This window comes from Entelurus aequoreus, linkage group LG05 (genome assembly GCF_033978785.1).
Source record: "Entelurus aequoreus isolate RoL-2023_Sb linkage group LG05, RoL_Eaeq_v1.1, whole genome shotgun sequence".
In the NCBI taxonomy this organism is placed as follows: Eukaryota; Metazoa; Chordata; class Actinopteri; order Syngnathiformes; family Syngnathidae; genus Entelurus; species Entelurus aequoreus.
In genome coordinates, this window is record NC_084735.1 from 33,392,528 (window position 1) to 33,405,887 (window position 13,360).

The 13,360-nt window shown below is 39.4% G+C and overlaps 1 protein-coding gene across 2 annotated transcripts in view; it reads right to left on the reverse strand.

Moving 5' to 3' along the window:
* chrne (cholinergic receptor, nicotinic, epsilon) overlaps positions 1–13,360 on the reverse strand; it is a 35,668-nt gene that overhangs the window by 5,408 nt on the left and 16,900 nt on the right. The window contains exons 1-7 of one of the 2 annotated variants that reach the window (XM_062046363.1): positions 7,122–7,248; positions 5,403–5,536; positions 4,606–4,650; positions 4,408–4,517; positions 4,173–4,328; positions 4,003–4,103; positions 1,759–1,959 (exon numbers count right to left, since the gene is read on the reverse strand). In XM_062046363.1, coding sequence (XP_061902347.1) covers positions 1,759–1,959; positions 4,003–4,103; positions 4,173–4,328; positions 4,408–4,517; positions 4,606–4,650; positions 5,403–5,519 — 730 coding nt within the window. In that variant the 5' untranslated portion in view covers positions 5,520–5,536; positions 7,122–7,248. Of the gene's footprint in view, positions 1–1,758; positions 1,960–4,002; positions 4,104–4,172; positions 4,329–4,407; positions 4,518–4,605; positions 4,651–5,402; positions 5,537–7,121; positions 7,249–13,360 lie in introns of those variants that run through there. The other variant, XM_062046362.1, reaches the window with a different exon arrangement.

Genomic DNA, 13,360 nt, shown 5'->3' on the forward strand with positions numbered 1-13,360 from the left:
GATCCTGTCCAGATGAAGCCATCAGGACGACCTCATCTGCAAAAAGCAGAGACCTAATCCTGTAGCCACCAAACCAGATCCCCTCAACGTCTTGACTGCGCCTAGAAATTCTGTCCATAAAAGTTATGAACAGAATCGGTGACAAAGGGCAGCCTTAGCGGAGTCCAACCCTCACTGGAAACGTGTCCGACTTACTGCCGGCAATGCGGACCAAGCTCTGACACTGATCATACAGGGAGCGGACCGCCACAATCAGACAGTCCGATACCCCATACTCTCTAAGCACTCCCCACAGGACTTCCCGTGGGACACGGTCGAATGCCTTCTCCAAGTCCACAAAGCACATGTAGACTGGTTGGGCAAACTCCCATGCACCCTCAAGGACCCTGCTGAGAGTATAGAGCTGGTCCACAGTTCCATGACCAGGACGAAAACCACACTGTTCCTCCTGAATCCGAGGTTTGACTATACGGCGTAGCCTCCTCTCCAGTACACCCGAATAGACCTTACTGGGAAGGCTGAGGAGTGTGATCCCACGATAGTTAAAACACACCCTCCGGTTCCCCTTCTTAAAGAGAGGAACCACAACCCCGGTCTGCCAGTCCAGAGGTACCGCCCCCGATGTCCACGCGATGCTGCAGAGTCTTGTCAACCAAGACAGCCCCACAGCATCCAGAGCCTTAAGGAACTCCGGGCGGATCTCATCTACCCCTGGGGCCCTGCCACAGAGGAGCTTTTTAACTACCTCAGCAACCTCAGCCCCAGAAATAAGCGAGCCCACCACAGATTCGCCAGGCACTGCTTCCTCATAGGAAGACGTGTTGGTGGGATTGAGGAGGTCTTCGAAGTATTCCTTCCACAGATCCACAACATACGCAGTTGTGGATCGAGTTTTTGCCTCCGCGACCGCTGAAACCGCACACCGCTTGGCCTGTCGGTACCTGTCCGCTGCCTCAGGAGTCCTATGTGCCAAAAGAACCCGATAGGACTCCTTCTTCAGCTTGACGGCATCCAACGGGTTCTAGGATTACCGACAGTTTTTGCCGTCAATTCTATTTAAATTTTTACAGTATAGAATTGATGGATAATTTGTTTGACATCATAAGTCAAGCAAGTATTTTTAGTATTTTTTTTTTACGAAAAAAATTTGGAATGTATGATAGTATAATTTTGTTGCATCATTAGATAATATATTAATTTAAAATAGTTAACTATATATATATATATATATATATATATATATATATATATATATATATATATATATATATATATATATATATATATATATAAAACACAATTACATGTTATGTAGACCACAAGAAAGTGTTTATTTTAATTATTTATTTTTTCTGTCAAAGTGGAGATAGATATTAAAGTACTTTATAGAGGCTTATTTAGTCGAGGCTTTCACGGGCCATACAAAATGATGTGTCAGGCCACATCTGGCGCCGGGCCTTGAGTTTGACACCCTTGCACTAAACTATGCAGTTAAGTCGAGGGCCATGAAATATGGGCCTGCGGGTTGCAAATGGCTAGTTTGAGACCCCCGCTGTACAGTAATACAGTGCAATCGATTTAAATGACTCCATTTAAATCCTGGTTCCGATGTTTAATACATTGTTTAATTGGATAGTTGTTTTCATGTTTTAACAATGAGACAAAATAATAAGGGCTTTAAACTCTTAACAGCCTTGTAAATTGCCCCATTCCAAAGGTTATAACGAGACGTGGAGAACAAATAATGGCCTCGCTGACCTTGAGCTGGTAAGAAGTATGCTAATACGACCAGTGAAGATATGAGGGAGCATGGCAGGATGATGTTGATGACGTAGAAGAGGGGCTTCCTCTGGATGACCAGGTTGAAAATGATCTCCTGATACTCCAGGTCATCCGGGGAATATCGCGCGTTGATCATTTTCCTGGCTGGACGATGGACGATGGCCCACTCGCCATTCTCTAGGAGGTGAAAACTATAGTAAGCAAACAGAGAACATGGTGGCTACATACAGCTGCATGTTACACAACACTCAACATGGCATTGAATGTCATGGTCTGAGTTCTGGTTGAACCCTTGAATTATGTTAAATCATCATTTTTATGCTGGCAAAGAGAAACTACTAACACAGTAAAATGTTTGATAATTGATTTTACAGAGCATTACTGTAAATTGAAAAAACAGTAACAATTAATTTTTACTGTATAATTCTGGCAGTTTCTTTTACCGAACATTCAATGGTTGCTGTTATTACAGTACTTTACTGTCAATCTAAAAAAGGTACCACTGTTATTTTTATAGTAAAACTCTCTTTTCACAGTGCATTACTGTAAATTTGAAAAGCAGTACTACTGTTATTTTTCCTGTAAAATTCTAGGAAATGAGCTGCCAGTTTTTTTTACCGTTACATCAATGGTGTTGTTTCTACGGTGCATTACAGTAAATTAAAAAACGTCATCAATGCTATTTTTACAGTAAAATTCTGCCGATTGAGCTGCCATTTTTTATCGTTCTTTTCATTTTACTGTAAAATCTGAGGTTGTTTTTACAGTGCATACTGTAAATTGGAAAATTTTACCACAGTTATTTTTACTGTAAAATTCTGGAGACTGAGCTGCCTTTTTTTTTTTTTGCGTAAAAATAATGATTGTTGTTTCTACATTGCATTACTGTAAATTGAAAAACAGTATCTCTGTTATTTTTACAGTTAAACTCTGGCAAATTAAATACCAGAGTTTAATTGTGAAATCTATGGTTGTTTTTTTTTACAGTGCATTACTGTAAATTGAAAAACAATACCACAGTTATATTTACAGTAAAATTAAGCTGCCAGATTTGGGGTTGTTGTTTTTTTTTTTTACTGTAAAATCTATGGTTGTTGTTTTACAGTGTATTACTGTAAATTAAAAAACGGTACCACTATATTTTTTTTTACTGTAAAATTAAATTATACAAAACTAACTTTCTAGTCAACAATACTATTAGTTGTAAAAAGACAAAGAAAACTCTTGCCACCTGGTTGTAGGTTGAAGCTTGAATAAAGATGTTAATGCTCAAAGCTAAAGGTGGAAGATACTGGCAATTATGGTATCGATCCAATGCCAAGTAGATATAAGGATAGTATTGTCGATACAGATACTTTTGACTTGAACTGTCATCATCATAAAACACATTTCGAAAGTCTGAACGCATAATGAGAAGACAGGAAACAATTTTATGCAAATAAAAATGTTTCTATAAGTAAATATAACAATATAAAATATTGTAATAAAAATACAAGTAATTCCCTTATTGCGTTCTATACTACATACAATTGTTTAAGAAAATATTCACATTTGTGAAATAACAAAGCCACAATGTAACAAAAATTAAAATACAAATGTCAAAAAAGAATAACTTCTAATACACGAGATATTTCAGAAAAATAAAGTCAGTCGTAAGTAGAGCAGGAAGAGGGTGGGGGGGGGGGGGGGGAGATGTGTGCTGTTTGCACTGACACACTAGAAGAGAAGCTGCAGTTGCATAAACTCTAAGATGAAAAACTGCAACAAACTTATTGGTCTTGGAAGGAAGGAAGGATCTTCATTGTCATTGCACAAGTGCAACAAAACTTCATTTTCAGCACAAACCCGTTCAAGATTAGACAAACGTACTGGGTAACAGAACAGGAACGCTGATGGCTCGCCACTTACGGCGTTCCGTAAAAGGTGGAAAAAAGGTATAGGCGCGGGGGAAGGATGAGTAAAAAAAAGTCGATCTCAAATTGGGCTCTTATTGGGGGGGACTCATACATATTACGACATACAACTCGATACTTGCAACGATGGATATCGATCAGATACCAATATTCACCTTTGTATCAATTTGAAACTCTAAATATTTAGATCGATAATCCCACCCCATTGAAAGTCCTCTCTATGTAAGAAGCTCTGCATTAGAGTAATATAACTGTAGTTTCTTTATCGGACATTAGCAGGGTCTAAAGGCTGTAAAATGATATTTACCAGTAAAGGCCTCGGGGTCAATGTCCACCCATTCTATTGTTTCGCCTGTTTCTCCAACAGCCAATATGAGGTCCACTTCATTGGCACTGTAGGTCTGCGATCTTTGATATAAGAGAATTTAAAATCCCACATCATTTACAGTGTGTATTTGTGTATGAATTGGGGCTTACCTGAACGCTAGTGTGCAATTTTGATAATCAAAAGGGAAGTAGGTGATCTCTATGGCACATGTGCTGCGATAGATAGCTGGAGGAAGCCAATAGATCCCACCGTTGTTGTAGATCAAAACATTGGCATAGTAAGCCACATCAAACTTGCCATCAATGCTGCAAGGATGGAGGATTAAGACTTAAAGACCCTAATACCCAAAGTGTGGGCAGGAGAAACTGAACTTTTCACTCTTACTTGTTTTCAAGGACAATGTCAGGGAGCCAGACAGTTTTGCAGGGGACACGGATGATACCTATGCCATGGTGATCCGATGTATTCCAGGCCAGACGATAATCAATCCATTGCTGTAGATGATATTTAAAAAAAAAAAGCCAACTTGATCCAGTGGGGTGGTGAAAAGGTGCTTTGCCAAGGAATGCAGACAAAACTTACTATTTCAATCCAGACGTTGGTCATAAGAGTCTCTTCCTTTTCATTCTGTAGTACAAAGCGAAGAAAGTCAGAATAAATTACCTCCATTTGGAAATGATTATTTATCACGTACTGTACATTTACCAGAAGGTGCTAAGTGAGCTCTTAAGAATATTTTAAAGGGGCCCTTTTATGCAAAACCAACTTTTCTTACCTATTGGTACCTGTTCTTGTGTATTAGGGATCTGCATAAGTCCCGAAAATGTGAAATCAAAGATATTTATAAAACAATCTTGCCTTTCTTCATACTTCCTCCATACAAACCGTTTAGAATTTGCTATGTCTTGTGACATTTTCCGACCTCGGACATCAGCGGATTATCCATATATGGTATACATTTACCCAAAGTGCTTTGCCATTGTGGTCAATAAGCTCTTTTTTCGCTATCCTCTTGTGGGGCAGATTGGCTTGTACATGCACATGCATCTTCCACTGTTGCCATTTCTAACACAAAGTAGTTTAAACTTAATCTGTCAGTAGTCTCGCTATGGAAGCGCTAAAACTACAACAAAGATGGGAGAAGAAGCTGTCAAAGTGGAGCTATGCAAATGAGACTGCCCACAAAGCAGTGCATCCTGAGGAGATGGTCAGAAAGCAGTCTGTAAAACATAATCTATAAAATATTTTGACCAAAGAACCACAATTACATGTTATGTAGCCCTCAAGGAAATGTTTTGAATGTAGAAAACAAATAAATAATATGACCCCTTTAAATGTTCAATGGAGCCTCGTTGCAAAAGATGTGAGTGTGCTCTCACCAGAGAAATAAGGTTGGTGAGGGTCAGCTTGATCTGAACGTCCAATTTGTCCTCAGGATGGACCACAGGGCGGATGTTCTTGTTGTAGCCATTGAACATGTATTGGATAAGTTGCATCTCCTCATTACACTGAACTGCAAGCAGAAAAAAAGGACAGGGGATGAGTCCGAGTGATTGATTGATTGATTGAAACTTTTATTAGTAGATTGCACAGTACAGTACATATTCCGTACAATTGACCACTAAATGGTAACACCCGAATACGTTTTTCAACCTGTTTAAGTCGGGGTCCACGTTAATCAATTCATGGTAATTGTGCTAATGTGTTAGAGCACAGGTGTCAAACTCAAAGCCTGGGGACAAATCTGGCCCGCCTCATCATTTTAAATGATCAGCAAAAGCCTGGAAATAATGTGTCAGTAAAGTACAGCACGGTAGAACAGGGGTTAGTGCGTGTGCCTCACAATTCGAAAGTCGCCTCCTCATCGCAGGGCCAACACAGATAGACAGACAACATTCACACTCACATTCACACACTAGGGCCAATTTAGTGTTGCCAATCAACCTATCCCTTATGATTTCAAAGCCATTTAGTTATCCATCAACATATAAATGATAATAGATTGTATGGCTAAAAAAAAAAAACTGGCAGCTTAGTTTCCAGAATTTTACTGTAAAAAAACAGTGGTACTGTTTTTCAATTTTACAGTAATATGCCGGAAAAAACCTACAATATATTTTACGGTAAACATCTGGCGACTGAGTTTTTTACTGCAAAATCTGCAGGTTTTTTTTTACTCTGTACGGAAAAAATATATAATCATCAAATGCATAGAAGAAACGTCATGAGGTTTATATTCATATAATATTCACTGTTACAAACGTCCCTCTGAGGGCAGCCATAACTGTGATGTGGCCCTCATTGTTTGACACCTCTGTATTAAAGAATCTGCTTGGGATTTGAAGATTGATCGGCCATCGGCCTGTCCATGACTATTTTCGTGAAAAGTATGTAATTGGTGTCAATGCCTTTCAATGTCACTTTATTTATTTTGAATCCCCCATCTGACAAGCTAGCAGCCAATTGTGTATCTCCATTCAGTGTGGCCGATCCTCTAAGCAGTGTTGGGTTGGTTACTGAAAACCAGTAACTTGTTACAGTTACTAGTTACTTTATTTAAAAAGTAACTCAGTTACTAACTCAGTTACTTACACCAAAAAGTAATGCGTTACTGTGAAAAGTAACTATTTAGTTCCTTTTTTTTTTCTTCTTTGTTTTTTTAAAAGCTCCCATTAATGCCCTTTTAGCCTTCATTTCAGTACTGTTATTGTACTGGAGAATAATAAAATCTGTTGATCAACTTGACATGCATTTGCATCACGGAACTCTTCTAAGGAATGTGGTCTACATACAACACACAAAGACAAAGATATGTTTCAAAGGGCCAATTTATTTCAGGCCAGAACAAATTGACAAAACTATTTTAAATAGCTGCAACATAACATACATAAGTAACAAACAGCATAATAACAACATAGCTGTAAACCTGGCTTCACCTAAGGAAGGCACACGTGACATACACAAAGTCTAGCCAGGCAGATTTGAATTGTTGTTTTGGGCAGTAGACGGGATCTTTGATTCAAGACACAACTTACATTTAACTAAAATGTTCTTTTCTTTGTGCTCGACAAAAGCAAAGAAGTGAGAATATCTCATACTTGCCAACCCTCCCGAATTTCAGTGCCTCTCCCCGGTACAACCATTCTCCCGATTTCCAGCCGGACTTAAGGCACGCCCCCTCCAGGTCCGTGCGGACCTGAGTGAGGACAGCCTGTCGTCACGTCCGCTTGGCCAACCAAAAAGTAACCACAGAACACTAGTGTTCTGTGGTTACTTTTTGGTTGGCCAACGGTTTATGTTGTATTGCGCACCCCCCTCCCTTCCCCTCCCCACACCCACACCCACACCCAGACACACACACAGAGCGCGCCTCCGGCTTGTGACGCAAGAGATTCAGAAGGACGACACTGCAGTGCTGCAATAAAACACACTCAGATCTTCTGTTTCTAGCCGATACTACATAAAAAATAACCTAAAATAACGCAGTAACGCATCATATAGTAACGGTGACTGAGTTACTGTATATAAAAAATAACGCGTTAGATTACTAGTTACCGCCGAAACTAACGGCGTTACAGTAACGTGTTACTTTGTAACGCGTTAGTCCCAACACTGCCTCTAAGTAAAAAAACAACAACACCACTACCACTGTAATTAAACCTCATTTCTTAGCATCTTGAGTATCATTATTGAGTATTATTATCACTGGACACCGAGAGAAAGCCATGAGCAGGCATGCTTATAGCTAAGCTAGACATTAAGCTAGGTTGAAACAACACAAATAACTTTAAGACGTCTAGATGAAAATAATCAGGTAATAACAGGAAATTAACAAGTAAGTTAATAAGAGTCTAGAGAGAGGACAACATAAGAACAACTGTTGATGTGTCAGCATTGTCACAGTCAGTACACAACACGCAAGAGGAGGGCGGATTGATCCATAAATGATAAAGTATATGATCGATACTAGAGTGATTAGATAGCTTTTTTTTATTTTCTCAATTTTTTTAAATTCGTTGCTGTTAATGTTTACAAACTCAGGGAATAATTACCTGGAGACAGGAGGACTTTGAGGTCAAAAACCAAAATATTTAAATGAGTAGTAGTCTTTGCTTTTGTTTAGTTATTGTGAACTATTGACGTTGTTTTGACTAAACACTTGTATGTAATAAAAGAGAACAAGGGCATAGTTTAAATATTGTGTTGATTTTGTTAAATTGTCAATAGCACTGACCATAAATACATTAAAATATGTACAGTTACTACCTGTGATTGGTATTGTTTTCTATCGGCTGATCTCACTCAGGGATGATTGGTATCGCAATCGGCAGCTTAAAACCCAGATCGGAACATTCCTAGAATCTGCTGTTGTATAAAAAGTGAAGTGATAATTTCAGCATGTAAATGTTTTCAATACAATGCAACATTTACTTTTCATTTATTTTATAACAGTAATAAATGTCCTGAAAAGTTATGAGCACCAAACATTAAAAAAAACATCAGCCTTGGGTTTTGGTACTCTACTTTTGAGAGAAGAGGTGATCAAAAGTTTCGTCTTTTCATTAACTTTTTCTTAATGGGCATAGATCAAAATGTCCGACACTTCACACAGGACAGCTTTGTAAGGAAGAAAAGAGGCTTCACAACACATCTTGAAATAAAGCCTGGAGCTTTAGTCAGTTAGTTACAGAGGTGGGAGCTGTAAATTTGATCATTTAGTTTTTCTTCAATAATGTTAGCACTGTTGCTCACATAGTTATGGTAGTGTAGCAAAGGTTTGTGAAAATACAGGAACAATGATAATGCAACAATATTGGAGGTTAGGTGAGTGCTAATATATTTACCAAAACAGTAGCTTTTCTGTCCCATTTTGAAGATAGAACCAATATATCACACGACTCACATTTTTTTCTTTACTCATTATGTTTTATCAATAAAGAAATAATAAATGAATAAAAAAACATTATTTTTCTTATCTCAACATTGCCAAAACAACTGAATGAGTTGATGATGAAGACAAGGTGACTTTTTGGGATTAGGTAACTGGAAGAAAAGTTAAAGACCACAAAGTCAGTCACAAAAAAAATAAACTCACTGCTAAACTAAAATAAATAAGAAATAAGTCAGTTCTTCCTCTTATAATGCATTGTATATTAAATTCAACCAACCAAAAGCTAAACAAACAAAAACATTGTTGTAAATTACTGTAAAAGCAGCTGGCTCCAAATGTGTTTTGTACTATCTTAATGGTTCACATTTAGGTCACAGTAAGCGTTTGACTTTGCACAGCGGTGGATCTTTGGCACACTGATTTTGTTTCATGGTGTTTTAGTAAAAAAGGTTCCCAGGCCCTACAGTATACTTCTGACAACAACATTCTTTGTGACTCACATATTTTTACAACTGAAATAAAATGTCTCAGTGGCTCTGTAATATAGCTTTTTTTCTGGTCAGCCCCTTGTTGCTAGGCAGAATCATTGGCAAAAACATTGAAACACTAAAACAACACAATCACAACTAAAGTCATTAGTGTATTGATTAATACGCATATTTTCCTATAAATTAGGTCTTCAACAGGGGGGCTGCGACCCCTTGGTGGTCCGCAGAGGTATTGCGTGAGGCCTGTGAATTTCTTGGTTTATTAGACTTAAAAACATTTTTTTATTTTTTATTATATTCATGTTAGCATTTAATATAGTTAGCGATTAGTGCGATTGGTTTTGCAGTCAGAAACACACTTTTGGCATCAGTGGAACCTCCATCAGGAGGTACTGAGCGGTTGCTCTCTGTCCGTCTCAGCACTGCTACAGGTCCAGTGAACATTCTCAGTGTCTATGCTCCTACTCTTTCCTCAACTGAGGAGATTAAAGATAGATTCTATTAGCAACTTGATGAGCAGATCAAGGGTTTTCCTAAAGATGAGTGCTTAATCGTCCTTGGCGATTTTAATGCCAGAGTAGGCGCAGACCATGCATCATGGCCATCTTGCTTGGGACATCATGGCATCGGAAAGATGAACATGGAACGCCATGAAAGAAGCAATTTACAATACAGCTATTTCAACCTTTGGGAGGAACAAAATAACTATTCACGACTGGTTTAATCAATAATGCCTATCTACCAATCATGGAACCAGCAACTGAAGCCAAACGCAAAGCATTTTTAGCATACAAAAGATGTCCAAATGCTCAGTCACTTGCAACACTCAAGAGTACTCGTTGTTCCACACAGCGCATTGCCAGACAGTGTGCAAACACCTATTGGCAGCAGCTCTGCGAAGATATGCTCCAATTAAATCTCGGATATGGTAGAAGATTACCAACCGTGAAGAACAGATGGTCAGATGGGTCGAGCACTACTCAGAACTATGCCATGAAAAAACTGTCTCTGATGCTGCTCTAAATGATACAAAGAAGCTATCAATCATGAATGAATTAGACGAAGTTCCTACAATAGTAGAGCTTGAAAAAGCTATTGATTCTCTTCCATTTGACAAAGCATCAGATAACGATAATATTCCACCTGAAGCTATCAAGCAAGGAAAGCCTGCCCTACTTAAACCGCTGTACGAATTACTGTGTCTTTGCTGGGAGCAAGAAGGAGTACCTCAGGGCATGCGTGATGCCACTATTGTGACACTTTATAAGAATAAAGGGGACCACAGTGACTGCAATAGCTATAGAGGAATTTCTCTCTTGAACATCGTTGGTAAGGTGTACACTCGCATAATCCTAAACAGGCTACAGATACATGCAGATTGTATCTATCCTGAATCCCAATGTGGTTTCAGGGCTGGAAGATCGACGATTGACATGATATTTTCAGTCCGGCAGATGCAAGAGAAGAGTTGAGAACAAGGTCAACCTCTTTATATGATTTTCATAGATCTAACTAAGGCTTTTGATCTTGTCAGCAGGAAGGGCCTCTTCAAGCTTCTACAAAAGATTGGATGTCCTCCAGAACTACTCAGCATGTTGATCTCTTTCCATTCCAACATGAAGGGAACAGTCTTGTATGATGGATCTTGTTCGGACTCCTTCTCTATCAACAGTGGTGTTAAGCAGGGCTGCGTCTTAGCATCGACCCTTTTTTGAATATTCTTCTCTATACTCCTGTTCTACGCTTTTGACACATCCATTGAGGGGGTCTATCTACACACACGGTCTGACGGCAAATTGTTCAATCTGGCAAGATTACGTGCGAAGACCAAAAGGAGGTCAGTGTTAATCCGAGAGATACTTTTTGCAGACGATGCTGCTCTTGTTACCAACACCAAAGAAGCCCTACAATGTCTAAGTGACTGTTTTGCGTTCAAGGTGCTGCAAATCCTGCTATCAGGATGAATGGTGTCACTTTAGAAGTAGTAGATAACTTTATATACCTAGGCTCGACAATCAGCAATAAACTCTCACTTGATGTTGAACTTGACAGGAGGCTTGGAAAGTCAAATACCATCATGGCTAAACTAGCAAAACGAGTATGGGAAAACAACGCTCTTACTCAACATACAAAGATCCGAGTTTATCAGGCCTGCGTTCTCAGCACTTTACTCTACGGAAGTGAGACCTGGACTACTTACATGAGACAGGAGCGTCGACTAAACGCTTTGCCCATGCGGTGCATCAAACATATCCTTGATATTAGTTGGCAGGACTATATTCCACACAGTGTCATTCTTCAGCGGGCTAATGTCCATAGCATGAACTCCCTGCTAATCCAGCGAGGTCTTCGATGGCTGACACATGTTCGGCGGATGGAGGACGGACGGCTTCCCAAGGACATTATGTATGGACAACTGGCTGCTGGTTCCAGACGTGTTGGTCGTCCCTCCCTCCGGTTCAAGGACGCATGCAAGAGAGATCTGAAGGCGTGTAATATTTCTCTAGACAGCTGGGAGATACAAGCGGAGAACCGAAATGTCTGGCGTCAAGCGTTAGACGCAGAGTTGCAGAGGTTGATTTGAGGAGAGGCCAGCTAGCAGAGGAGAAGAGAGACAGGAGGAAACGTACTGCAACTACCATCGCACAGCAGGTGCGGGAAGAAGTCTCACCACATGTTTTGCAACAGGGACTGTCACTCAAGAAATGGCTTGTACAGCCATGCTAGGCGTTGTCAACAAACATGAATGTACCGTATCAACAAAACATCAAGTTAAAATGTGAAAACTTTAATTAAATTAGTGCATTGTATAATTACAACACTCACTATAACTGAAAAGAGATTACTAATAATTGACTAAAATAGGATGACAAAGCGATTTAAATGAAAACAATAAACTATTAATAATAATTAAAGTACTATTAAAACTTTTAAATAAATGCAATAAAAAATTAAACATCAAATCAAAATAAGTGTCTGATCCAAGAGCGTAAATTAGCATGGTCATCCGTGACTAAGCTGCCAAAGAAGACTGTATTCTTTGAATATCTTAGTATTGCACAGTAACGAGGTATACCTTTAGGACCAATTTGATTTAAAACACAATTGTACAAAAAATATTCAAATAGTGGATCCACGCTCCATCTTTACATCAGTTTTGGGGGTATAGCGCACTAGTTGCCAGCTAGTGATCAGCGCTCTAGTTGCCAGTTAGAGACTAGTCTGATTGTTGCCAGCTAGCTAATAGTGGTGCCATACTGTAATCTTTGAATGTCTTAGTATTGCACAATAACAAGGTATGTTTTTTAATGTTGAGCGGTTTGAGTCGTTAGTGCAAAAAAGCACTATATAAATATAATTCACTTCATCCATCCATCCATCCATTTTCTACCGCTTGTCCCTATCGGTGTCACGGGGGGTCGCTGGAGCCTATCTCAGCTGCATTCGGGCGGAAGGCGGGGTACACCCTGGACAAGTCGTCACCTCATCGCAGGGATAATTCACTTCACTGTCTTGTAATTGGTGCCATATTTGTGAAGATCATGCATATGTGGGAGGAGCAACTGGCGTGTCGTCACAATAACACTGACGGATCTCTGCCCAGAAAACCCAGAACAGACTGAATGCAGCCCGACTCTAGTCTCTTAGGGCTGCTTGGAGGCCTACCATGACTGTCCTTCACTTTCAGCACCGTTGTAATATTCCAATCCGAGCAAGACTCAATGGCAGACTAATCTGGCATTGGCAGAAAAAGGATTGGCACATTTTCTCGTGGGCATGACCCTCATACTCAGCTCTGCTTCTTAGGTTCCTTACAAATGTGGCACCATTTAAAAGACTAACATACTGGCTTTACAACAGTTTTAGAGTTATACAGAATTATTAGCACAAAGTGCTGCTACGCAAACCCCAAAAGAACACTTTGAATATCAAGACTATTTCCTGCAATTGGGTGCAT